General features: G+C 43.2%; 6 protein-coding genes across 7 annotated transcripts; 5 read left to right on the top strand and 1 right to left on the bottom strand.

The window, feature by feature from the left end:
• Positions 1-815: 815 nt before the first annotated feature.
• Positions 816-2,353, top strand: pla2g1b (phospholipase A2, group IB (pancreas)). The gene is made up of 4 exons (XM_085367813.1): positions 816-873; positions 1,025-1,166; positions 1,937-2,070; positions 2,184-2,353. Exons 1-4 carry the CDS (start codon positions 825-827, stop codon positions 2,300-2,302), a joined length of 444 nt encoding a protein of 147 aa, XP_085223939.1. The 5' UTR covers positions 816-824; the 3' UTR covers positions 2,303-2,353.
• Positions 2,340-4,011, bottom strand: LOC146620719 (perlucin-like protein). Its single transcript, XM_085367812.1, has 7 exons — positions 3,775-4,011; positions 3,613-3,696; positions 3,412-3,498; positions 3,259-3,309; positions 3,035-3,174; positions 2,828-2,943; positions 2,340-2,706 (listed from the first exon to the last, which is right to left on the bottom strand). Exons 1-7 carry the CDS (start codon positions 3,842-3,844, stop codon positions 2,553-2,555), a joined length of 702 nt encoding a protein of 233 aa, XP_085223938.1. The 5' UTR covers positions 3,845-4,011; the 3' UTR covers positions 2,340-2,552.
• A 1,379-nt stretch (positions 4,012-5,390) lies between these two features.
• cox6a1 (cytochrome c oxidase subunit 6A1) lies at positions 5,391-6,804 on the top strand. The gene is made up of 3 exons (XM_085367814.1): positions 5,391-5,535; positions 6,416-6,558; positions 6,661-6,804. Exons 1-3 carry the CDS (start codon positions 5,391-5,393, stop codon positions 6,745-6,747), a joined length of 375 nt encoding a protein of 124 aa, XP_085223940.1. The 3' UTR covers positions 6,748-6,804.
• A 1,437-nt stretch (positions 6,805-8,241) lies between these two features.
• Positions 8,242-9,815, top strand: LOC146620721 (uncharacterized). Its single transcript, XM_085367815.1, has 7 exons — positions 8,242-8,323; positions 8,468-8,642; positions 8,742-8,812; positions 9,087-9,260; positions 9,334-9,431; positions 9,513-9,584; positions 9,672-9,815. The coding sequence occupies exons 1-7, from the start codon at positions 8,308-8,310 to the stop codon at positions 9,813-9,815; spliced, it is 750 nt and encodes a 249-aa protein (XP_085223941.1). The 5' UTR covers positions 8,242-8,307.
• A 2,842-nt stretch (positions 9,816-12,657) lies between these two features.
• On the top strand, positions 12,658-19,348 carry hps4 (HPS4 biogenesis of lysosomal organelles complex 3 subunit 2). 2 transcript variants are annotated; one of them, XM_085367816.1, is made up of 12 exons: positions 12,658-12,985; positions 13,249-13,339; positions 13,502-13,645; positions 13,744-13,851; positions 14,301-14,417; positions 14,707-14,801; positions 14,905-14,977; positions 16,613-16,737; positions 16,843-17,506; positions 17,625-17,751; positions 18,077-18,188; positions 18,475-19,348. In XM_085367816.1, exons 1-12 carry the CDS (start codon positions 12,954-12,956, stop codon positions 18,644-18,646), a joined length of 1,860 nt encoding a protein of 619 aa, XP_085223942.1. In that variant the 5' UTR covers positions 12,658-12,953; the 3' UTR covers positions 18,647-19,348. The 2 variants fall into 2 exon arrangements, with proteins under 2 accessions (XP_085223942.1, XP_085223943.1); XM_085367817.1 differs by lacking the exon at positions 18,475-19,348 and adding an exon at positions 17,875-17,901 and having other exon boundaries at positions 18,077-18,127.
• A 581-nt stretch (positions 19,349-19,929) lies between these two features.
• LOC146620723 (uncharacterized) lies at positions 19,930-21,763 on the top strand. Its single transcript, XM_085367912.1, has 3 exons — positions 19,930-20,293; positions 21,158-21,302; positions 21,439-21,763. Exons 1-3 carry the CDS (start codon positions 19,930-19,932, stop codon positions 21,761-21,763), a joined length of 834 nt encoding a protein of 277 aa, XP_085224038.1.
• The last annotated feature ends 3,121 nt before the right edge of the window (positions 21,764-24,884 follow it).

Genomic DNA, 24,884 nt, shown 5'->3' on the forward strand with positions numbered 1-24,884 from the left:
ACTCCTAAAAAGACAGCATTTATCTTCTCATGGACTCCACTAGTAACCTATTATGTGCTCCATAACTCAGCACGAGTCGTCCAGTTGTGGAAATGATTCCTCGTGAATGTTCAGGAAAAAAATCATCTCTGTCATTCTTAGCCTAATTTCCAGGCAATGTATGATACTAGAAGTGATGTGGTAACAGTGACTGCTGTACACGGTGTAACAGCAACAGACGGATAATTATCACACACTAAGGAGGAGGAATGGTGAATTAAGCACTTACCAATACTGCACCAATACCTTACTAATATCCTACTAATGCTTAACAGCCTGACATTGTTATAAAGTTACCCAATTACCCTATTTGGGCTTCTTTTTTTAAAATTTTCCTGAATAACGTGGTCTATAATGTATTTCTACATTTTCTGCTTACTCTGTGCTCCCTTGGGTTTGGATTACCTGGAGTCAAATTAAAACTTGAACATGCACCTGTGTAAATAGCTAACATTTGGCACAGCTCTCATGACCTTCGGTTGCACCTTGCTTGTGTTCGGTGTGCATATAAGATCAAAGGAAATTAAACTTTACACAACAGAAAAAAAAATCAACCAAATATAAAAAGCATTAATGTGTTTGTGCTTGCTCTTATATGCATGTGATTGTGTATGCACCTGTTGCTTATTTACAATACATGTGGATCCATATACGTTGTATAAGGTATTAAATAAGGGACTGGATGAGTCCCAGCAGCTGGTCAAAGCAGGACCACCTCTCAGTTGGACGGTCAATATAAAGCAACAGCTTTACCCCAAAGACCATTGAGACACTTCTCCAGTAAAATGCATCTGAGTCATTCTCTGCTCATTGTGCTCTTCGGCCTCCCAGCTCGTAAGTTTAAAAGTATTTGTCATGACAGCTCTCTTTCAGTGAAACTGATATCAGAAAATCTCCCAAGAGGCTTGAGTTTTGATTTTGCCTGATGCAATGCCAGACAGTTCTGGGATGTGAACCTGCTACATGTCTCTGTTGGGTCTCGTAGTGCTGGGTTATCGAGCTCTGTGGCAGTTCAGGTCCATGATCCTGTGCACGGTACCCGATAGCTGGCCAGCGCTGGACTACGCTGATTACGGCTGCTACTGCGGGCTGGGAGGCTCTGGCACACCTGTTGATGAGCTTGACAGGTAAGATTGCTGGAGTCGTACTGCTCATGCTGCCTGCCACGTTCTGTCCCCCAGTGAGATATCCACCTCTGAGTCTCCCACAGTCACTGTGAGTTATACGGTGTATCGCACAAAGTATTTAAACAAACTTAGCAGGAATAGCAAATAGTTTATGTAATCCAAGTGGATGTATCAAAAAAAATGTCATTAAACCCAAGAGTGTTTTTCTGCAGTGTTAATATCACATGTGAGGAGATTTCCCACAAACTGCACAACTGCATGATTATTACTTAGCTGAACACAGGCTGGAAATCTTTATTCACTCTAATCTTGGTCATGGCAGACACGAGTTAAACTTGTCTTTTCTCAGCCACACAAACAGTAGAAACCACATGAGGACCACAAAACTACTTAATTCATTATTTGAACATTAACAGTCCCATGAGCCTTTGTGCTCACAGTAACTGTTTCCTCAGAAAAGCCATTCAGTTGTATGTGTAAATTAAATCTATTGCATTAATGGAATTTAGCTAGAATTTACAGTGTTCAGTGAAAAGCGTTTCTTGTGCAACTTTGCTTTATTATCTCTTTTTGTTTTATTAATTAAAAGCTCATTAGATAAAATTGATTAGTGAACTCAAGGCGTTAAAAATGTCTCCATGGACTGAGCCGCACTGTTACAGACATATTTTTTAATGTTTGCTTTTTGCTTGTTATAGACACAGATAGATATAGATAAAGAAAATTAGTAAATTTAAAAGGGTTGCTTTAATGGTCTGTGTTTGTTGTAGGTGCTGTCAGGTCCACGACCAGTGCTACAGTGAAGCCATGCAGCACGATGACTGCTGGGCCATCCTGGACAACCCCTACACTGAAATATACAGCTATAACTGTGACAAGGCCAGCAAAACTATCACCTGCCTGGGTGAGTGTTAACAACAACAGCAGTGTACTATCGATCAACCTTGTCTACAGCTAGATTTTCTCTTACTGTGTACAGCAAACACTCAACCGTCTTCTCTGCCTTTCCCCTTGTAGATGACAACGATCCGTGTGAGAAATTTATCTGCGAGTGTGACAGGAATGCAGCCATGTGCTTCAGTGAGGCTGGTTACAGTGAGGAAAATGCTGACATCCAGAGTGACCGCTGCCAGTGAGCTGAAGAGGGCATCATCATTTGAAAAAATAAAACATCAGTAAATGAATAGAAGTGCTATTGTTTCCATAGCTATTTATTTATTGTCCAAGAAAAGACTTAAAGACATACATGCACGTTTCATCTATTTCTGTGACACATCAGCACCAGTAACATCTTTTCCATCATTCTGGACTCCTGCCTGCCATGCAGGGTCTGCCTTGCTGGCGAGGGAGGGGCGGGGTTGTCATCTCAGGGCGTTCCCCTGTTCCTCATGCCCTTTTCTCACAGATGTAGCGGTACGTGATGTTACAGTCGGCATCATTCCACAACCTGCGTTCACGTCTTTCAGGCGGATGAAGCTGCCCACAGTCCTCTCCATTCTCTCTGTATTCCCAGTCGTCTGGCTGACCTTCATCCCAGAAACTGAACACAATCAGAAGAGGGAGGAGAAATAATGATGCCACACACAGTGATGACTTCCTTCTGCCTCGATTTGTTCCTCCCACTCATCTGTCTTTACTTTTTTTTGTTACATTTCTCTTACGTTGGGGTTGACCTGTAGTCAGTTCCGTCCACCCAGCTCCACTGTCCCTCGTGATGTCGTTCCACGAGTCCGATCCAATAGATATACTTGATTGGAACAATTCTGGAAATGTAGTCCTAGAAGTGATTAAAAAAAACCCTTTGTTTAAGACTATGTGTGCTTCTTAACTGGCATGTTCACAGCAAGCTGATGTGATAAGGAGCTCACCAATTCCTCCGCAGTGTTCAGAACCAGCAGGTGTCCTCCGTGTGCTTTGCACTGCTCCTCTGCTTTGCTCCAGGTTATACTGGTGATGGATACCAGGTAACAGCTACTCTGGTAAGACACCCAGCCTTCGCTGCATGTCCCTATTATGATAACGATTAGCATATGTTGACTGTAAAAAGAAATAAAATCTGATATAAATGATTTAAAAGCATGCGGTTTAATACCTCTAACTGGGGTGAGCTCCTCTAAGGCGTCACTGTGAACTGTCATCTCGCCTTAAATGTGGAAAACCACAAAATGACAGCGCAAGATTGTGAAGAGGACTAAAAGGTTTATGTGTGCACATATTCAAACCAGATATCATTTTGTTTTTTAACCTGAACTGAGAGCTGATGTTGTTCCTCCATGGTTCGTTTTCCCAAGATACTGTTTGAGATCTGTGATTTCCCTGCTTAACTGTGAAACTTTAAGATAAAGGAATGATAGAAAGAAAAAGGTTAGATTCCTTTACAGTTATATAATAATATATGAATGAACCAGCTTTACTTGACTGTGGTCACTGTGGACTATAGTCGTACATTTGATCCCAGTTACCAGCAGCAGAATCAACAACAGCAGCACCAGCAGGCCATAGAGCACAAAAATCACAATCCTCTTCATACCTACAAACAGTAACCAACCAAATCACTGGAAACTACTGGAAACTACTTGATTAAAATGAAGTGACGTGAAAATGTTACCTGTCTTTGTGGTGTTTTCATGGACAGAGCTTCTATCCAAAGATCCAACCTGGTGATACTGAAGCTCCATTGCTGAAAGAAATCAGCTGATGCAAATGTGTGCATAAGTACTTAAAGCGCAGTTACCAGGATTCAGTCTAGAGACATGATCAGACTACAAGAGGTTAACCAAATGGTTCTTGTTTGTTTTTAGGCCTCATATTATGTTAACTATTAATGGTTCAATAAATAGACGCTGGTCTTTTAATAGTCTAAAAGCAAACACTTTCAAAGGTGTACAGCTAAAATTTGAGTTATTGTAAATTTAAATTATGTAAATACTTGTTGTATTTATTGATATTTAGATGATTACATTTATAACCCCCTGTGTCATGCACTAGTCTAAGCCTGCAAAGCCATATCAAGAGCAAACAATCCCAACCAAAAAAACTTATCACTCACCTTGATCAGCCAGAGTATCTGCGTATCTGGACTCTGACCATGCAACCCCACAAAATCCTCCCCTGTTTAAAGAGAAACACATTCCAGGCACAGGAGACGTTCATAATGTGTTATAGTTATTTAAGGTTCATGAATCATTCTCTTGGGGTGAAGTTGAGAGAATTTAGGGGCTGTAACAAAAAAAAATGAAAGTCAAAAAAAAAAACTAGCTACAGTGGTGTTGGGGATCTAATCAAATTTGAGTGAATTATAAACACAGAAAAGTACAATCAGATTTTGATCCACCATGCAATACCATGTGGAAAGGATCCCAAACATTACTGGAGCAGCGTGACAGACTACTTAAAGAAATTAGAAGAAAGCTTGCTTAAGACAGTTCAGGCTGTGCTGAAGAATAGAGGTGACTTTCAGGATCATTAGAAATATTTTTTTCCCTCCATATAAACTGTATTGCATGCTACATAAATTGCTGCACATAGACTGCTGGGGGACTACCATGATGCATTGAGTTTTTCCTTTCCTTTCACCTTTCTCACTCACTATGTATTAACAGACCTCTCTGCATTGAATCACACTTGTTATTAATCTCTGTCTCTCTTCCACAGCATGTCTTTTATCCTGTCTTCCTTCTCTCACCCCAACCGGTCGCAGCAGATGGCCGCCCCTCCCTGAGCCTGGTTCTGCCGGAGGTTTCTTCCTGTTAAAAGGGAGTTTTTCCTTCCCACTGTCGCCAAAGTGCTTGCTCATAGGGGGTCATTTGATTGTTGAATTTTTCTCTGTATGTATTATTGTAGCGCCTTGAGGCGACTGTTGTTGTGATTTGGCGCTATATAAATAAAATTGAATTGAATTGAATTGAATTTTGCATTCAATATACAATATACAGAAACTGAGGGGAGGCTGAACTAAATTATATATAACAATATTTTACAAAGTTACAAAATATGAGAAATACCTTTAATAAATACAAATAGCCCAATTATAAATATTCAGGATATTATAGGGATTAAATATATACGAATGATACATATAGAAAACCTCACATCACATGAAATCAGAGAAAACAGATCACGGTTACAGCTGTGTTGTATTAATGTGAAATGCAGGCTGCAGTTCTCCATCTCGCCGCTTGGTGACACAGCAGAGCTCACAGTTGTCTGGCCTTTACGTCACGCATGTGTACAAACCTCTTCCGGTCTATTCGTCAGCCAGAAAGGAAAATGGCGGCCTTTGGACGTTTCTCTCAAGTGTTGCTGAGGTCTTCTTTGACCCAAACCCGGCGTCAGCTCTCTGCCGCTGCCGGACACGGCGAGCAGTCAGGTAATTATAACGCTCTATTTTACACAAGTGGTTGCATTTAATTTGTTTTGGCTTTAAGACGACCTGTTATGTTAGATCCAGTGACCTTGCTGAGCTAGCTAGCGTTAGCATTAGCAGTAGCAATGCATCCTTGAGAGGAGAGCACGTAGTCGCTGCCCCCCGAAACTTGTGATTTTCTTGCATTTGTTGTTGTCTGTGTCTCACAGCAGCGCAGTCTGTTAGTTAATATGATTTAAAAGTGGAGCAGTGTGACGGAACAGCATGTCTTACGAGCTAAAGTGCAACAAAAGATGAAAGGATAGTCACAAAGACACCTGATAATCGTTATGACCGACAGCTTGTAAAGGAAGTATTTATTTCAACACGAGAAAGGCAGACCAGTGTTAAGATAAAGAGAGGATAGGCATGCGTTTTGAGCAGGAAGGAAAAGGACAGCTTTGAACTGAATTGAGTTGAATAATTGTGGAGATGCAAGGAAGTTGAACTGTTCTTGTATAAATGCACAGTTAATTTTGCATTTCGCATTGACAGTCTTTTAAAAGAGAGACTTTAAACCGTGTCTAACTATTCACTAAGTGAGGTCATATCTTACAGAATCTTATCAGAAATCTTACAGCTGAAAGTAACAACATGCATCCAGTGGGGCCTTTTTATATGGTGTATTTTTGGACCAGATTTGAATGTAACTGTCTTTTAGTGAGTTAAACTGGTTGTATTTCTTGGATTTAGTTCTGGTCAAGGGCATGCTCTGTCGACTGTCTCAGGGGCGTTCATATGATCTAACAGTGTCAGATGTCAGCACATTGTTATCATTTTACTTCTTTCGCTCTTCTTTCTATTGTTACTTGTTAGTTAAATAATTCTGATTTCTTATCCCCAGGTAAGACCTGGAAGATCCTCACCTTCGTGGTTGCCCTTCCAGGTGTTGGAGTTTGCATGTTGAACACATTCTTGAAGGAGCAGCACCACAGCCATGAGCAACCAGAGTTTGTCCCCTACACCCATCTCCGCATTCGCAGCAAGGTCTGACTTCATGAGACTTGTAATTTTAAGTGCTGCCTTTAAAAAAACAACAACATTATTTTTGACTTAATTATGTTTTTCTTATGCTTCCTCTCCCATTAGCGTTTCCCCTGGGGTGATGGCAACAAAAGTCTCTTCCACAACCCACATGTGAATCCTCTTCCTGATGGCTATGAGGGACATGAGTAAAAAACAAACCTCCAGATGTCACAGATGGGATCAGTCCTTGTTAAGCAGTTGTTATTGGACCACACTCCTATTCACAGTTTACTCTTTTCTCTTTAATCGTTTTACCTCTGTGCTCTTAACACAGGGCACCTGAACCAATAGCTCCTTTGTTCTGGACCATTATACAAAATGTCTGACTTAACATAAATAAAGTAACTTCTATTACCTCACTTCATGTTTCTTGTATGTATCCATGCAGTTTGACCCATTTTATTTCCAGTTAGAAAATAAGTAGAATTACCCAGTTGGGCTGTTGTTTGTTTACCCTGTACATGTCCTTGGCAGTTCCAATGCCCTGCTTTGGGTTTGCTCTGGCACTGGAATACTGCACCTTGTCCTTTGGCCTGTAGGTGCTGTTACAGACTCTGAGGAGGAGCCGCACGTCACTCATCCTGGCTGGGGAAAAGCTGGCGGTATTTTGTGACAATAATGTTGCCAGTGCAAAAAGTGAAATAGAACAGCCCAGTCTCAGTATGTTCCTCTACATTCTTGCTCTCAAACAGTGACCAGTCGGTATCCATGAAACAGTCCTGTCACAGAGACGGCCTGTTCTGGCCAGATTTTAACCTTTTTTGTGAGAGGTTTGGATCCAATTTCTAATTACTAACAGCAGTTTTATTGAAAAAGCATACTCACAAAGCACAGGAGTTACAGTTTGTAAATAATTATTCTTCAATATAAAGCTACTCTCATCGGCTGCCTTAGTCACGACAGGTAGCAGAGCATGTTGATTTCATGGTCACGGTCACGTGAATCACTACACTATGCAGCCATCATTGTTTAATATCGTTTGTTTTTTCTTTTAGATCATACACAAAATCTTAATAGACCCTGTTCATAGCAGACACTGAGAAGTCCTAATAGAGGAGCTGGCAGTAACGAGTGTTCTTTCCCCAGTAAAAGCTTTGATGTCTTGCTGAGGGAGTGCCTGCAACTCCAGCGCTGAAGCAGCTCTTGTGTATTGTTCACACCTGTCTTCCTCTGTTACACATAAAAGAAAAAACCCTTTTCTTTGTCTCACTCAGTAAAATCTGGGTCAGGCTTGTGCCCGTTCAGTCTGTGGCTACCCCCCCAAACCCGACATGACTCCTACGTTTTCCACAGGTCACCAGTGTCTATAAACCAGCTCCGTAAGCTTGTCCCGACCCAACAACCATTAACGTTATCAGTGATGATGTGATGATTCGCGCACGTGACTCGCTCTTTGTTACAGACTCCACCTCTTTCACGTGAACGCGCTTTAAGCCGAATTAGAAAATCCAGGGTTAACAAAGCTCGCTGATAGACAGCTCAATGACACCGTTTACCTTTGCCCGCTTCTGGTTTTTTCGAGGCTAACTGATGATGGGACTCGTGCCGTAACTAACCGTGGCATCGATCAAGCTCGGCTTTACTCCGTCTCGCGACCGCGGGTTACGATTTGATTACTAAATCTAGCATTGAAACATCTCGGATAACTGCGCGTCCCCGCTCCTCCACAAAGGGAAGATCAGTCGCACGCAGAAACCCGGATCGAAATCCATGAACGCAGACGGAGGTGAGGAGACTTTGTGCAAGATCACACAAACTGTAACAAAACCCCCAAAAAACAATCAAAACCAACAACAATCATCACGTGGTTTTTGACTCTCATTCGTGCACATTTATAGTACATTTATATTTCTGTGTTATTTTAAAACAGATTTTCAGATAATGAGGAAACAGGAGAGGGCGCATTTTTTCAGCTCCAAAGAGCAGGAGCTCATTCTGAAGTTGTATGAAGAGGAGAGAGAGATACTAACAGCTAAATCCAACACCACCAGTGCCTCTAAACTCAGAGAGGAAGCCTGGCAGAGAATTGCTGATAAAATAAATGCGTAAGGACATTTATTCACTCGTGAGTGTGATTGACCTATATTCAAATTATTGAATATAGACCCTACTGACACATCATCTTTATTTTTCCTGCTTCACAGGGTCTCAGACAGTGGCTACAAAAGGACATGGCAGCAAGTAAAAGTCAAACACAAGAACATTGTGCAAACAGGTGCAAGCACTTTGTCTTAGTTTTGATCTCAGCGAGTCAGCAGTTGCTTCGTAAAAGAGGTTTTTCTTTGTGGTTTTCTGCAAATCATTAAGTCTAAATGAATGAGTTTATGATCTTTGAGCTTGTGAACTCTCCGCATCATTAAAATGCTTTATGCACATACATGCACTAGCATGACGGAGCTGTATAACATTCAGTGTTTCTCTTCCTGCACTGGCTCAGAGTCGGTAAAGTCCAGGTGTGTTACGTACCTGTCAAATCTGTCCCTGTGCAGCAAAAAGGAAAAGGGTTGCAATGATGAGAAACGAGGGCGGCTCGGCGACCCCGTCTCTGAACTCGGGTGAGGATGACGTGCTGCATCACAAAGACAATGGGCTGAGGGTGGAGGTTCTCCCTGGAGGCGCCTGTATTGACCCAGCAGCTGTGTCTGACAGCTCTTTCATGAGCGGTAGGTGAAATTCACGAGCATCCCTGCAAAAGTTTCCACATTGGCTTATTTAAATGTTTCTTCGCTGCTGCAGTGTCGGGCCACCCTGTCCTGCTGCTGCCCATAACAAAGACTGAACCAGAGAGCCTCAGCAGCGACGAGACGGACATTAGTGACACTCAGTTTGAAGGGGTGAGTACTGCTGCGCGTGCATCTCCTGGAGCTTTTGCCTGTGAGTACTTGGCGTGAAGACTGGATTGCTCTTTTTAACAGGACGTTCACGGCAGCAGCTTGCAGGAGGGCGCTAACGCGGCCGGGGCTACAGCTGGTGGCAGAAGCGGAGAGGTGAGGTCCATTTGTCACAGCTGTCCTGTGCTAATGAGAAGAAACGAATGCAACAAGAGCGCATGTTTTGTGTAATCTGATTCACAGAAGCAGACAGAAAACCTCAGGTCTCTCTACTGCTCCTACCTCAAGAAGGAGATTGAGAACCGGGACCAAGAGATGGCTTACAGAGCACTTAAAATGAGGAAGCTGGAGAAAGAAATCTTATTACTTGACAAGCAGCTGATGTGATTGCAAGGAAAAAACAAAAGTACTTCTATCCTTTTATGTGGAAAAACAAGAATTTGTTGAAATGACATGTTGCCTTTTACCCCGGCACGCTCACAGAGGTGTGTTTAGGTTGTAGTTGGCTGCAGCTGTAGGCAGCATAATCTCTTACATGCTGGTCAGGGTTGTAATGATACATGTCACTACCCTTTTTTTTTTGCAATATTGCATCACACAACTTATGCAACGGTGCTGATGCTGCCGTACACCGATTCTCAGACCACGAGAGTGTTTAAAGCGCACTGATGGAAGGCAGCATGGCTGCTTGAGGGTTCACAGTAGCATGTAAGTGGAGCCTGTGAGAGCACCATGTTCACTGTACTCTACCACAGCAGGTTTAAATGAACGAATGCAACAACAGATGGCTTTAATGTCAGAAGAGACTTTTAGGGCCTTTTATATGTATTTGTGACAACTGGTCCAAATCTTATGCTTAAATTTTTAAATTGAAATTCTCAAGCTCCTTGGAAAACATCCTGAGGTCCAGGAAAGATGTGACAGAGAGTTCTTGCTGATCCACTTTTATTAACCTTTCTCTGAAGTCACATTAATGGATGCCGTTGCTAAGCAGATGCAGCTAATGCAGTCGGTGTTCCACCAGAACCCTCGTTCTGTTTTGATGATTTTATTCCGGCCAGTTGTGGTTATTTATAGAGATACTTCATTAAACCACACAGTGTCTCACACAAGGAGACATCTTCATGACATGACAGATTTGTAACAGTTCATCATTTTCTTGCGGTTGCCTAAACGAAGCTCAGCGCGGGAGATTATGTGATGACTTGCGTCATTTCTCAGTCATGTTGGTTTTTTAATACAGGACGCTCCAGCCTATCCTCTGCTAAAGGATAGGAAGCATCTGAGCATCTTTAGCATCCAAGGAATTTCACCAGCTCTTATCATGGCTGCCATGCAGATACATCTGAGTCACTTTGCTCAGTTGGAAACCTTCTACAGCAAAGCTGACTCTTTGTTTTTAATCACCAGCACGCAGAAAATTGGTGCTAACTGTTCTGTCACTGCTGGAGGCCTCCTAATAAACAGGCCGCTGGGTCACGTGATTTTCAAACGCATAAACTTCGCAGTTTATAAGAATCGTTGTCTGCTCGTTGTCTATGAACAGCTCTAACTCTCTGACATTTATCTCCAAAGAGTGATGTAAAAATCATGAGGTTCAGAGTAGAAAAAGTCAACTGTTAATCATTATGTTGATTAAATATTAATTTTGGTAAAAGTGTGTCTGCTTAGTGTAACTATTACTACTTCATATCATCGCTGTTGAGTCCGGTGTGTGCCGGAGAATGGGTTGTGAAGACTTTTATACAGAGGCAGGTGTGTCATTGGACTCCCACAGTGCACTGCGCGCCTGTTTGTGGGTCCAGAGTTCGCCGTTAGGCGTGGACATTGCCCAGCAGCTGCACGTCCTCAGGAGGCTTGGACACTAAATCAAAATGTCTGGGCTGGACTGAGAGTGAAAACAGCGCTTCCTCGCCAAAAATATTAAACTCGGGTCCCTCCTTTTGAACAGCTGCATGCTTAAACGTCTCACTCTGTCACCTGATAAGCAGCTGAGTCCAGTGTCATCGCGCTTTCCTGCAGCCATGGGCTGGCTAGCGGTGCGCGTTCACGGCCCACGAATGGTAGCCATCATTAATCAAGAGCAGAGAAACGGATGTGCGATGGCTCTGCGGAGGAAAATGTGAAGTCAAAGCGGCTGTAAGATGTAGAGCGTTTCAAAATTTTCCGATCCAGTCCCAGTGGAAACACGCGTGATGCTGAGAGGGGCTCGTTACAAATGCGTTCTTATTGCGCAGTTTTAAATCCACGCTCGACCTTTAACACCGTGCGCGAGAGTGGAGCTGCTGGAGGTCACCTTTCCTGCCAAAAGCCTCTGGCACTGCCTTTCCCAGGATGAAGAGCACGCGGGCATCTCACGTTTCCAGGCTTATGATCGGTTGTTGTCGAAGTCTTATGGAGCAATACACAGAAACGGTCCATGTAATGTGCCACCGGTTTAATTTAAAAATAAAATACAATAAAAACAGAACATTAGTTTTGCGTGGATGTGATTTCTTCGTCTTTTTAAAAAGTTCTACCTAAAGCATCCGTTTCCACATAAATCAAAGAGTAATTTAAACAGTTGTAAATGACTTCTTGGGCTATAATCTGTCAAAAACACCTCAAACATAACTCTCATGAATGATATCAAGTCATTCCGAGGCAGAAAGAACGGCCCTGTCACAAAGTAGAAGCTGCAATCAAGTTTTGGTAAAGGGACTATTTACTGAGACTAAAAAAATGTCTCTTTAAAGAGAGATCTGGCCAACATGGAAACAAATATCACATTTCTATAAAGATGTTTTAAGTGTCAAAAAAGAACTGGACAGACTGTAAATATGGAGTAGGAGCAACCAGGCTTGCAATGCTGATCATTACTTGATTTTAGCCCTTCATAAATCCTGTTCATTACCAATAAAAAATGGCTTAAAATAGACACATTTGACTGTGCAGGATTCATACATTCAAAGATGTTTAAGAAGCACGTTGTCTGAAAACGCCATGATGGTTTTACAAAACAAACAAACAAAATAAGAAGAAAGTGACACTTTTCACAACAATTTCACGTAAAAGCACCGACACTGGGATCATAATCAATGTGACACTAAGAGGCAATCCGCCAACCAGCAGTGAGTAATCCTCGCACACTCTCGTCTTCACCTTTCTAGTAATGTGCAGCGTAATGGCGCACTAGTTTGTCCCTGTGAGCTCGCCGTCCTTTCACATGATTTCCACTGCGTGTGACTGCCCTGCATTCCTCAAGTGGCGATATTTTCTCTGTGTGGAAGTAATTAAAACTTACGGCGAGCGAAACGTAAACATGGCGTGAAAACACGCTCCGTGGCCGTGTTTTGAGTGATCTGCGGCAAACAGCGGACCGTCTGCGGCGTGACAGGCGATTACTAAGATCAGAATTCGCGGATAAAACATCAGTTCCACTTTTTGTGTTTTAGTAGTTGTGTGTGTGTGTCAGAGTGCATCTGCAGCCTGCTCGGGCGGATGGATACAAGATACTGAGGGGCTCCTGGGGGCTTCGCGTCGGTCATGGCTGAGCTTCTGCAGCCAGATTCAAGAATGTAAGATCCGCTGAGAGCCACCTTTACTACAGACACCAGCTACAGCATGCAGGATGGACCATAAACATACACGGCTTTGCTACTTAGCTGATAGTGAGCTACTACATTATTATAGCAAACCAAACACATATCTTTATGCACAAAGTTAATTAGATGCTTGCTTCCAGCACAGTATTACTACTGCGTGGTTGAAATGTGTCTTTTCTTGCTTCTTTATTTCTTAAATGACACATTTAGCCACTCGTGTGTGTTTACTTCTGCAGGTGTAACTATTTCTTCCTATATGATGGATCCAAGGTCAGAGGAGAGGCTGATCCTACAAGAGACGGAATCTGCTACTTCTACCCTGAAGAGGTCTGGCTGACACAAAGTGCTGCAAGCTGCACGTCTAGTGTGTGTGTGTGTGTTAGGGAGTGTGTCGAAGATGATAACAATCTCCCAGCACTTGTATTTGTGTGCGTATGTTCTTAGCTTGATTTCAGAGAAGTCTGTGAAAGCATCACATGTCTCTGTCAGACCCCACTAGACAAACAGGAGCTGCTGTGTGGGCAGCTCGCCGGCGTGGGCCGCTGCGTCTCCGAGCTCTCCTCCTCTCCAGCGCGCACGCTCAGGCTGCGGCGCAACAAGTTCGCCATCTGCATGAAAGACGACTTCTTCTGGGTGAGTGGGGCTCTACTGGTGGTCCAGCAGCAACCTCTTGTGATATTTCAGGCTTCCCTAATGGTTATTCTGGGGATGTGTTTTCTTTTCTCCCCCAGGCGCTGGGCTGCTCGGTGGATGTCCCTACTGTCAGCGTGTCTGAGTTCCTGGACCAGCTGATAGACCTCTTCTGTTTCTACAACGGCCCTGTCCGCCAGAGCTATCAGGTGCAGCTGCACAAATACTTCTGCTTTGTTCTACGTAGGTTTAAGAAACATTTACATCAGCCGTCACAAAAAGATCAAGATGTCTGACAGCACAACCAGTGACAAGTTAAAGGGGCAAAAAAACCTTTATGTGTGTGGCTTTCAGCAACACTGTGGGGCTTTTTATTGAAATGGTTTTGGGTGGACTTAGTGTGAAGGGTCAGTGCAAACTTCATGTCTGGTCTCTTCTCTGAGGAGCCTCCCTGTGCTTCATCCGTAGCACTGACTATGACAACAAGGTGAATCACACGCTGTGGCAGGCGAGCAATCTCGGCCCATGTGAGACATTTCGGGCCGTGCCGTTAAACAGTGGTCTGCCACCTTTATGTTTGAATTTCCTTTAATTTGCCACCTGTCTGAATAAAATCCCCAAATGCTCATTGTCATCGAGTTTGACCTTTGCTTGGCAGCTCAACAGTCAGGAAACCCTGGCAGCCCAGTGGGCGAGGTACCTCTCTCACCTGCAGTCAGGATCCTCAGAGCTTAGTCACATCTTCAGCTGCTTGAAGACCATTGACTCGACTAACGTAAGTACTAAAGGTCACACGTGGGGTTCTGCTTTTAGCCTGCCGCCACTCAGAAGGCAGAATATATAACAACATCTTGTGGTGTTGAGTAAGACCTCAGCATGGCTCGACAAACCATCAGCGGTTCATTTCTGCTTATTTAGTGTGCCTGCAGGATACATGTAAACAATACAGTGGGCACACGCTGGAGATTTGCTCAGTAGATGATAATATAAAAGCAAAATCATTTTTTTTATTGTTTATTTCTGCATGAGCTGCAGGTAACATTTCATCGGATTCATTTCCTCAGGTTGACCCTCTTCTCCTGCTCAAAGCGGCCCTCATTCTTCAGGCCTGTCAGCGCTGCCCTCTAGTGTTAGCTGGATGTATTCTGTTCAGAGGAAGGTGAGCTCGCGTTTGAAGAGAACGGCCACGACTTCTTCTTTTAAATGTCAGCTTCTGAAATCAGAAATTTTTTTAATGTATTTTTTTGTGATCTGCTTCAAAGAGTTGTCAGCACACAGATGTCTCCAGCGCTCACAATGAAGGTCATGATTCACGAGAGTGAAACATACACCAAGGTAGGACTTCAACATCTGTCCAGAGGTTTCCTCAACTTTTTTTTTCATTTTTCTTCAGATCAGCAGTAGTAAAATCGTAGATATAATGAAAAGTTAACGTAAGTAAAGCAGCCTGAAAAGACGAGACGCACCAGCCCCCTCCCCCATTCACACGCATACACATAATTAGGGGATGGAAGCTCAAGGGTACTTCGCAGGTCCCTCCGCTGTGAGGACACCATGCTTGATTGATGCACTGTGCAGTTAGTGTTTTGTGACAAATTTCTTTATTTGAGCAAGCTGCAAAAGCCATACTTTAGAAGTCAGAGAATAACTTATTCTTCATCCAGGGTCACTCTCTTTGATGTGATAGGTCTATAAACGCATAATATTTCCACGTCTCCACTGACTCTATATATTTGTTTCTCTAAGACGCAGGCAATCTTTAATAATGTCTAAAATGTAACAAAAAATACAGCATAACTTTGGCCTGCTGTTAAAGTGCAGAACGTCACTCGTGGACGGGCTATAAACAATCAAGAAATTGTTTAAGTTTGAAACAGCAGCTTGTATGCATTGTAAAAATGAATGAATATTAAGTGTTGGCATATTTTCAGCCTGATGAAAACTTGGTGTATCTCAACATGGTGTGCAGTGTGTCCTATTAATCTATAACAGATTAATAGAATCTGAAAGCAATGTACTTAAGAAATAGGGGAGAAAAATCCAATAATAATGAAGGGAAACGGGGAGAAAGGTTTTATGGAGTGATGAATCCAAATCTCCAAATGTAAAAGTTTTGTTTCAAAGACACTCCGAGTGTTTGTGACCATCTATAAAACACAGCGGAGGCTCTGTCATGGTTTGGAACTGCATTCCCACCAGTCGTTTTTGAGATCTTGTCAAAATTAATGGAGTTATGAACCCAGTAGAGTTCCATCATTTTCATCCACTGTGCCAAAAAGTGTTTTATTGGAAGCAGCTTCATTTTTCAGCATGATGATGATCCCAAACACACAGCCAGTGCCCTAAACCTGGGTAAAAAAGACACAGTGGAACACCATCAGTCATGGACTGACCACTCCAGAGACTGGACATCAACATTATTGAAGCAGTGTTTTGACAGACAGACAGAACAGAAGGCAAAAAGAAGAGCTTGTCCGTGAAGAAGCCTGGTGAGCTATTCCTGAAGACTATTTAAAGAAAAGTATAAGAAAGCTCGTCTAAGACAGTTCAGGCTGTGTTGAAGAATAAAGAATAAAACCTATAAATGACAGAAAACAGAAAAACTGGAGTAAACCATGACAACTAATCTCAGCACACGCAGTGATTCATCCTGTATGCTGCTGCTGTGACCCCGGGGTAGCTCAGCTATAAGCAGCTAATGCAAAGACGCAGGCAGAATTGCAGTGTGGTGCCAGGTGTTCTCACAAGCTAGCAAACCTGTTAGATTCCCTGGGAGGATGTGGGCTGGTGGATAATTAAAGTGGGCTGATGATGCAGCTCTCACTCTCAGAGGTGCTCAGAGAGCCTTTATTGTCATTGTGCAGAAAGACACCGAAGTAAGGAGTGCTGCTGCTCCTGGTTGTTGCATTTAAGTGTTGCTGTATAACAGGCAGCAACAAATAATAATAATATTTTTGTTTTTTTGTGTAGGCTCAGCGGCCTAATGGAACAAGTGCATCAAGCTCATTTAGCGGTACTGTCAGCTCCACAACTGTGTTCCTGACCGCGCCTGAACTCCAGGACCTGCAGTCCGCTCCTGTCGACAAAGGTTTCAGGTGGTTTCTCCTTATTTATTTTACAGATGATATTCAGTGAAGCTTATTTAAACAAGCTGCTTGAATCCCTTTGTTACACAGTTCTGACATTCTAAAACCTTCCAGCTGTCCTACCACGCCACAAAGAGATGGTCCCTCAAAGAAGACCCGCCTGTCAAGGACTTTATCCGACACTCCTTCTACTGAGTCACAGGTGTCAAATCCAAGTTTATCCAAACCTCCTCAGAAGGCGTCCCTCAGCCCTCGTTTGTCAGACTCCGATGTGTTCAGCCCGGCTTCGTCCCACAGCGCTGCCAATTCCTTCAACCCATCTCCACAGTCGCTCAAGTTTCTCTCAAATGGAGAAAACACTGTTGAAGATGAGGCGGAAGAGAGCCGCTCCCGCGACAGCACAGGTGGTCGCAGCCAGATTCGCAGTGAAGGAGACGGCTCCGTGTTTGAAGAAGACTCCCATCTAAATGGAGGAGAAGTGGAGGGAGCTTTTGGGGGTGTGTTTGAGTTTCAAGCGGTCGAGTCTGGAAATGAGCAGCCGCACGATGATAAGGTGGTGGAGGAAGACAGCAGAGTCTCCCGTGGGAGTGTTTCAGGCCACAAGGCAGGGAAGAGCGATCCTCCTCCTCTTCTTCCTCCTCCTCATCGTCTCTCTGACGCCTCAGAGGAGAATGCGCTGATCCCCATGACGTTGTACATGCACAGAGTGAAGGGCTTGGTGCTGGCTCTGCTGGTGGAGCCTCACTTCATGAGTGACGCCGCTTCTATGGAGGAAGTGGTGAGGGCTGTGTTTTGTCTTTCCTCTGCAAACTGCAGCTCAATTTAAATTCAAGCAAATGAGTGCGTTGTTTTTGCCTTTGTCATGCTGATACGTGGCATTGTCGATCTGTCTCCAGTATCACAGCAGCCTGGCTTCACTCAATGGACTGGAGGCCCATCTGAGGACCATCTCTCCGGGTGCCCCGGGAGGTCCAGGGCCCTACACCTTTGCCCATTTCGACTGCATTCAGAGCACGCTCACAAGTAATAACTGCCCCTTAAATATCTAATCAGCTGTCTCCCTGCATTAAATATTCGGCACTCCCTGCGCTTGTCTTTTCAGCTTTTTTTCATATCTGATATTCCCAAACATTCTGTCTCTTCCAGTTTTCCAACTTTCACTTTTCTGCTGAAGTGAGTATAAGTCCCTGCATCTCTACCCAGGGCAGTGGGGCTAGGAGGGGGGAGGGTTGGTAGATTGTCTTTGCATGAGCTAACTGCTAATTTCAAGGACTGTGATCAGCATTCTTTTGAGCTGCAGGCATGCCTGTCCAGGTTAATGTGCCTCTGTTATTGTGTGTCTCTGCAGCCAACCTGTCTGGCCGGTCAGGGGGAGCCTGGGATCAACCCTTTGTCAGAGCCACATCACTTCTTCACTCGCATTTCTGTAACACTGAGACTCTGCAGGAGGCTATTATCAGGTCAGCATGGCAATGATGCAGTAGCTTTTGGTGTGAGAGGGTGGAGGGGGCAGGGGGATTTCTTCTTCTTCTTCTACTCAAGTAAAGGTTAGAAGGGAGGGGGGATTATTTGACAGTTTATCACGTTCATCCCTCTGAACCTAAACCTTCCCTTAACTAGCGTGGATCTCGCTCTGACAGCTGATGTTTACTGGTAAAAACCTCCCACACTGTTTGCCTTCTCTAGTGTGTTTGTTTGTTGCACAGCGGGCTTGAAATTTAAATCTGCGTGACATTATGTCGACAGGAATGCCAGCACAGCTGTGTATGGCACCCGCAGCGTGGCCCAGGAGACTTACTTCCAGCAGAACGGAGGCTCGCTGAGGAACTCGGGCATCCCGAACCACCAGGACAGCGCTTTCTCGCTACCCAGCAAGGCCCGGCACAGACTGCTGAAACACGGGGTTAACCTGCTCTGACAGGGCAGCGTCGGGTCGCCCGTTCAGGAGGAAATGTATTTCACTGGGAGAAGAACTGCCCTGTAAGTAACATTAAAAAAATAAAATGGAAAAAAAAGCTCTGCTGTAGGAAATTTTACAACAGGATTACATCTTCTTTGCTGCCCTCCAGCTGTGGTTTACTTGTTCCCATGCTGTACATTACCGTACACTGTGGCACTGTGCTGTAAAACCCTAGTGGATCTCATATTCACAGCAGAACTGTTTTTTTAAATTTATATTGTAACTATAAATTTGCTATGACAGTGGATGCTTGTTAAAGCTTAGTTAAAGTAGGTTATGTTTACTTCCATGCTTGTATGAGTCTAATTTTATTTGTTACATTTAGACAAAAAAAAAAAATAAAGTAACTGTCTGCAGCAGATGTTTCTGTTGCTTTCACTCATGCATTTAGACTGAAGCCAGAATCGTTATCCTCTCCCACATTTGAGAAGAAAAACGTGCTTGTTCGCTGCTCCTGTATTGGCTTATTTGTCTAGAAGTTCTAAAGCATTTTATAATCAACTCTATGTCAGCAATCAAAAAGTGTTATTTAAATATTTGGCTATTAGGACTGTGATTTGTCTTTATTGCTGCCATTTACACAAAATGTGTGTATTCAAAGGTTGTCTGAGAAGAGGTTTGCTGTGATGAACTTCTGTGTGTTTTAAAATAAAATGTGATCCGCTCTGAGTTGGCCTCTTATGAGTTACTTTTCTCATAACTTGTTGAAAACAGCTGGGGTTGCCTGACCTCCTTATGACTTCAGTGTGGAGCCTATTGTTTTCTGCCTCTTGCTTAATGCCTCCGTTCAAACGACCATGAACAGGTGTGTGCAAAGCGGTCTGAAATGCCAAACGCATGCCTGTAAGATGTTCATACTTTTGCTCTCTCAGAATATCCTCCCCTATACGTGTTCCGAGTAACGTCGTTCTCGACCATCCAGCTATGGAGTAATTAGGGCAATTAGCTAAGTAGCTGAATGTGAATGGGCTTGCTCGGCGCTCTGGGGGCGCCTAATTATGCAGGCGCATTCAATAAAAGGCAGCGGGGGTCAAATGGGTGGGCAAGGCACAAAAGGAGGGGCAGGGACTGTGAGGAGGGCCAGGATTCAAATTCTAAGTGGTGTGTTGTCCCCCCATTGTCAGTGGGGTATAATAGCGAGGGGTTCAAACTGGCCGCAAGGCTTTGGAGAGCTGGCATCAGAGAAGAAGTGGCCGCTCCTCGTCGCTGGAAAAGCACTGGGCGGAATTCGGGATTTCACCATGGCCTCTTCAAACTGCACGCGGATTACATCACTTTTCATTTTAATGATGCTGAGCTGCTGTGGAGTGTTCGGGCGCGCGGTGGGCACATCGGAGCGTTTGTCACGGGAGCCACACGAAGCGACTTTACGCACGGACCGGTGCGCGGAACTGGAAGCACCTTGGCTGGAGAACACGCAAGAAGCTCGCGTGGATAGCGGGACGCGTTTGGAGATCAGCATGCGGCACTTTTCCGCGAGAGCTTCACGTGGGTTGGTTTTTCCAGGAAAACCTCTGTTCGGCTTCGTCCGGCGCGTCTACCGCTGCTGTCAAGAAGGAGAAAACTGCAGGAGGCTGAAAGGGATTCAAGGTCGCATGAGAGGAGGTAAGAAAAAAAAAAAGAAAGAGAGAATACACCCAGGCAAAAGAAACTTTAACTTTTCACTTTAACTTCATGCTCGTCCTGTGGAGGTCAGATGTGCTGAGCGGGATTGATCCTGATGGGAGGGAGTATTTCTAAATAATCCCCCAAACAAACAAAAAACCCAACTAAAATCGAAGATCGAAGATAATCCCTGTGGTTAATCCTCCAAAACAGAGTTCAGTTCAATACATAAAACTAGCTGTGTGGTAACCACGGGAACGGACTCTTCACATCTGTAAGCATCAGCTGGCCTCCACACAGCTTCTTCTCATATTTCTTGAGCTTACCTGCTATATTAAGAATTTTAATAATTCCAGAGTTTAAAAAAAGTTGTGCTGCAAATTAATCAGGAGAGAAGAGAAACTTTGTTCAGTAAACCATTCTGAATGGGTCTAATAAGCGATGAACTAAGTGAATAAATTACAGGGATGAATTGGTACCTAATTTAGCAGAAAATTAAGCAAAAGAAACATGAATAACACGAAGCAGCCACACACAGAGTATGCATTCTGGCTTTTCCCTTTAAAAATATCATTTTTCAGCAGAGGTGAAGTGAAGACAGAAAGGCAGTTTGGGGGTGGATAATGACTTGAATAATGCAGCTGCAGGGAGGACTGTGTTATCTGCACACAAATGAGTCTTAGCTGGCTTAATGTTCCCTTCAAGAATTGTTGAGACATCCTGCTGACTCATTAACAAGGCATTAGGAGTGAAAACATCACCTCTGCAGCAGAGCCTGACATGAGTGAATGTGCTTCTCTGTGACATGAAATGCTGTACCGTGACTCTGGCAGACTGTTAATTGCCTCTTCTCCGCCTCACCAGATACGGGTGTGGAGTTTGTCCTCACCAGGGAGATCTTGTCATTAACGGTTACAAGAGCCGAGCTTCACCTTCAGCTTTCCAACCCGCAACATCTGGACATCCGCCCTGTGCTTCCATCCATGGCGAAGCACAAGCTTCCTACAAGGTACAGGCTCAAAACTCAAGAAATGTACTTTTGGTGTTTTTACACACACTCTTATTCAAGACCCAGTAATATCATTTGACTGATGGGCTCTGGGAATGGCTGGCCTGATTGTGACACTGTCTCTTGCCACCTTTAGGTACACTCTGGGGTCACGGGGTCACACCGTGGAATTGAGAGTGGACCTGCTGTTCCTTTTCCACAGCGCACAGGAGGTCATAGGTGGTCGAAGGCAGGGCCCCAGCTTGACAAACATCTGGCGGGTGGCGTTTTTGTCCGGTGGAGATCCGCCGGGTGAAAACCCCTTCGTAAAGGATCCGCAGGACAACATGTTGGGGAGTCGTCCTCTGGATCTGGGCTTGGTCCTGGGTTGCAGTCAGGGTGGAACTGAGGTGTCATGTAGAGCTGGTGGTGTTGACTTTACGCACACACCTTTCATGGCTCTTTATTTTGGATCAGGTTAACAGTTGGACCTGACTGTTTTTGCATGGCAGCATTCATCAGTCTATTGCCATTACCAGCTGAACACAAAAGGATGCACTTCAAATGTCAAAATGATTAATTTATAGGCTAAAGCTTATGTAAACTATCTATTTCTCTCTCTATATATGTAAATATGTACATTGTAAATATGACATACTGTAAGTTTGTGTAATTTTGTGGTTATGAGACTCGGTCCAGCAGCAAACCGCGTGGCCTCAGTCTGCTTTGTTCAGCAGCTGTCCTCCTTTAGCTACGCATGAATCTGCCTCGTGCTTCTATTTAAAGAAGTTTTCACAGTTGGTGGGAAAAGAAAGAAAAAAAACAACACCTGGACAAACAAAGGGCTTGCATATGTGCTGCGACCATGCTGAACTGAGCTGTGATTATTCTGTTCATTTGTGAGGACGTATGGTTAGACCCTCGGACCCTGTGACACTTTTCTATCCTACCTCAGAAACCGATGATTATCATCGTTCACTTTTTTTTGTGATTTTCATTTGTTTCATTTGTTTACTCAAAATTTGCTTTGCTTATGTGGTTGAACTGACCATAAAATAACTTATTGGCTACACAATAAATCAGCTATTAATAAAATTCTTTAGACGACAGTGTTGACTTTATTTATCTGTGTTGCTGTCCCTAAATTTATGGCACCGAGGAACACAAGGCATAAGATGGCACGACGCTGCTGCCATTCAATAAGGATTTCAAAATAAAAATATATACTTATGAAGGACAAACAGAAAATAAGAGATGAGAGTCCCAGCTAAAAACACCCCAAAAAAACCCCCAGGCGGTCCTGAGGTGGTGCTTTGCCTGACTTGGAAGAGATTCTTTTTTGTTTCTGGATTCAAAATTGTTATTTTCTGGAACGATTCTTTACCATTGTGAGATACAATTTTGCATCTTATCGCCAAATATATACCAAACTGAAGGAATATGACACAAAATGAGATCCAGATGTTCCTGATGTGGTGTGGCATGTGTGTTTTCAGCCTCTGTGGAGGTATTCAGTTTCAGGCTTGTTCAGTTTTTAGCCTTTTTAGACTATTTGAGTATTTCTATTATCACACACACACACACACACACACACACACACACACACACAATATCTCACCCTCTGACTCAGTTTGCCAGTGGGGGGTGAGGCACTCAAAGCTATTTGAGAGCTGCTACCCTTAATCTGAATAACAATAATCTGGCCAAAGGGTTCAGGCAGTGAGTAGCCACCATCATCTGAGAGACAATTATCCATTTGTGAAGTAATTAAAAAAAAAAAAATGAATAATGTATGTTATTGTGTTATTTATGCAAGGCGTCACATGACACGGGCACTTTTAAGGTTAAGAGGTTTAAGGTAGAGCCTTGCTTGTCCTGGATTTTTAGCTAACGCTGATATTTAGGCGGTATCAAATGATGTACTGGTTTTAAAGTAATAACAAGAATTATCTGATGACCTGATCTTTACTGCAGTTCAGTTAAAAAACAAATTCTTAAAAATATATTTGCACATATCAGACGACATATACCCTGATACAGACAAATGTGTGATAGATCAATAATAATTACCAAGCCAAGCCAATATGTTGGAAGCTATTCATGCATCAACAAAAGGTACAGTGGTCCCTCATTTCTTTATATGTTGTTAAGAAAATGGGAAATAGGTGCTGTGGATGACTGAACCATGCAGTCAAACTTGGATCTAAATCTTTTTTGAACTTTGTGTTCATAATTTCACCAATTTTGGAAAGATCGCCAACGCTGTGTCTCAAAGATGGCTGTCTACACTCACTGTTGTACCTCTGTACATACTGGATTAATCACTCCATAAGATCTGTTGCTGTTCAGTCCAGCTCGTGTCATTTAGCATAGATCAGTGTTTTCTCCTCGTTTCTCTTCATTAAGCACGACTTCTTTCCACTTAGACCACTTCTGTCCAGATGCATCTCTCAGTATCAGATCTTTTATGGATTTTTCAGTAAAGACCTCATTAGATTCCATAAATTACTTTTGCAAACTGTTCATCTGGTGAAGATATATGTGTTTAGGCTTTTGCCATGCAGAGAAATACCAAGTTTTCAACTAACAGCTCTGTGGGAGTCTCCTTGTTGGAGTAAAAACACTAGTTTGTGTGTCAAACTGTTATCTTTACAATTTTTCATAAATATAGCTAAAGAAATAGGAACAGATGTGTTCCTGCAACAGGCTACAAGCAGTAAAATGATTAAATACTACTTTTTGTTTTGCCAAGTTCTCTATTATGTGTAGATATTACTGGTTTATCCCTTACGAGTCTTTTATGCTCAAGTGATTGGTAACGTAACAGAATAAGTTCCTCTGAAAGTGGGGGAGGAACAAGGACTGCAGGGAAAATGAGCAGATAACACTACTTAAATACAACTCTGGCTCCTCGGAACAAAAGAAAGAGAAATGAGGGGTGGCTCAAGACTTTTGTACGCTACACCAAGTCCAGCATACTTCACACTTTAATTCCAAAGTACTCGGCCTAAAAGAAATTCAATTAACCAGAGCACTATGTTCAAATATTAACTGACCTGGAATAATTGTAGGTGGTAACTCCTGGGTGGTGGAGGTGGAAGAACAGCAGCAACACATTCTGATAAAATAGCACATTTATTAAAAAGACAGCATTTATCAGCAGTTCCCATATATGCCATATCTGAGGCAGAAGATCAGGGGTCTCGTATACAGTTTCTCAGTCCACCTGCTGCTGCTTACATCCCTCAGAAGAGCAATTATTTACCAAACACGTGCGTATAAGGTACAACTTGCACACTCCATGTCTCACGCATACACATTCACGGCAGCAGACCCGGCTGTTCAAATTGAATGGGCTGCTGCCTGGGCAATGGGCAAGTTAGCTGATTTCTGCTGTTCAAATTTGTTTCCGTTTAAGTTGATCTCACGTTTCGTTTAAAAAAAAAAAAAAAAAAAAGTTAAAAGAAAACATGCCAAAACAAAAACAATTTTACAATAATTACAGAGCAATTCAAACGACTCTTTTACAAAGATTTTTAAAAAACAAAAAACAAAACAAAACAAAACAAAAACAAGATTGAGTATTCTGGCATGGCCTCAATA

The sequence above is a fragment of the Diplotaxodon limnothrissa genome, linkage group LG12 (genome assembly GCF_057381915.1).
Source record: "Diplotaxodon limnothrissa isolate DT_005_m linkage group LG12, D_limnothrissa_male_GT1.1, whole genome shotgun sequence".
NCBI classification, from domain to species: Eukaryota; Metazoa; Chordata; class Actinopteri; order Cichliformes; family Cichlidae; genus Diplotaxodon; species Diplotaxodon limnothrissa.

Coding starts and splice junctions, on each gene's coding strand:
- pla2g1b (XM_085367813.1), top strand. CDS start 825: ATGCATCTGAGTCATTCTCTGCTCATTGTGCTCTTCGGCCTCCCAGCT. Junction 874..1,024: donor GCTCTTCGGCCTCCCAGCTC/GTAAGTTTAAAA, acceptor TGGGTCTCGTAG/TGCTGGGTTATCGAGCTCTG. Junction 2,071..2,183: donor CAAAACTATCACCTGCCTGG/GTGAGTGTTAAC, acceptor TTCCCCTTGTAG/ATGACAACGATCCGTGTGAG.
- LOC146620719 (XM_085367812.1), bottom strand. CDS start 3,844: ATGGAGCTTCAGTATCACCAGGTTGGATCTTTGGATAGAAGCTCTGTC. Junction 3,310..3,411: donor AACATCAGCTCTCAGTTCAG/GTTAAAAAACAA, acceptor TCCACATTTAAG/GCGAGATGACAGTTCACAGT. Junction 2,707..2,827: donor GACTACAGGTCAACCCCAAC/GTAAGAGAAATG, acceptor GATTGTGTTCAG/TTTCTGGGATGAAGGTCAGC.
- cox6a1 (XM_085367814.1), top strand. CDS start 5,391: ATGTGTACAAACCTCTTCCGGTCTATTCGTCAGCCAGAAAGGAAAATG. Junction 5,536..6,415: donor CGGACACGGCGAGCAGTCAG/GTAATTATAACG, acceptor TCTTATCCCCAG/GTAAGACCTGGAAGATCCTC. Junction 6,559..6,660: donor ATCTCCGCATTCGCAGCAAG/GTCTGACTTCAT, acceptor CTCTCCCATTAG/CGTTTCCCCTGGGGTGATGG.
- LOC146620721 (XM_085367815.1), top strand. Junction 8,813..9,086: donor CAAGAACATTGTGCAAACAG/GTGCAAGCACTT, acceptor GTCCCTGTGCAG/CAAAAAGGAAAAGGGTTGCA. Junction 9,432..9,512: donor GTGACACTCAGTTTGAAGGG/GTGAGTACTGCT, acceptor TCTTTTTAACAG/GACGTTCACGGCAGCAGCTT.
- hps4 (XM_085367816.1), top strand. CDS start 12,954: ATGGCTGAGCTTCTGCAGCCAGATTCAAGAAT. Junction 13,340..13,501: donor GCTACTTCTACCCTGAAGAG/GTCTGGCTGACA, acceptor TGTCTCTGTCAG/ACCCCACTAGACAAACAGGA. Junction 13,646..13,743: donor TGAAAGACGACTTCTTCTGG/GTGAGTGGGGCT, acceptor TTTCTCCCCCAG/GCGCTGGGCTGCTCGGTGGA.
- LOC146620723 (XM_085367912.1), top strand. CDS start 19,930: ATGGCCTCTTCAAACTGCACGCGGATTACATCACTTTTCATTTTAATG. Junction 20,294..21,157: donor TCAAGGTCGCATGAGAGGAG/GTAAGAAAAAAA, acceptor CCGCCTCACCAG/ATACGGGTGTGGAGTTTGTC. Junction 21,303..21,438: donor AAGCACAAGCTTCCTACAAG/GTACAGGCTCAA, acceptor TGCCACCTTTAG/GTACACTCTGGGGTCACGGG.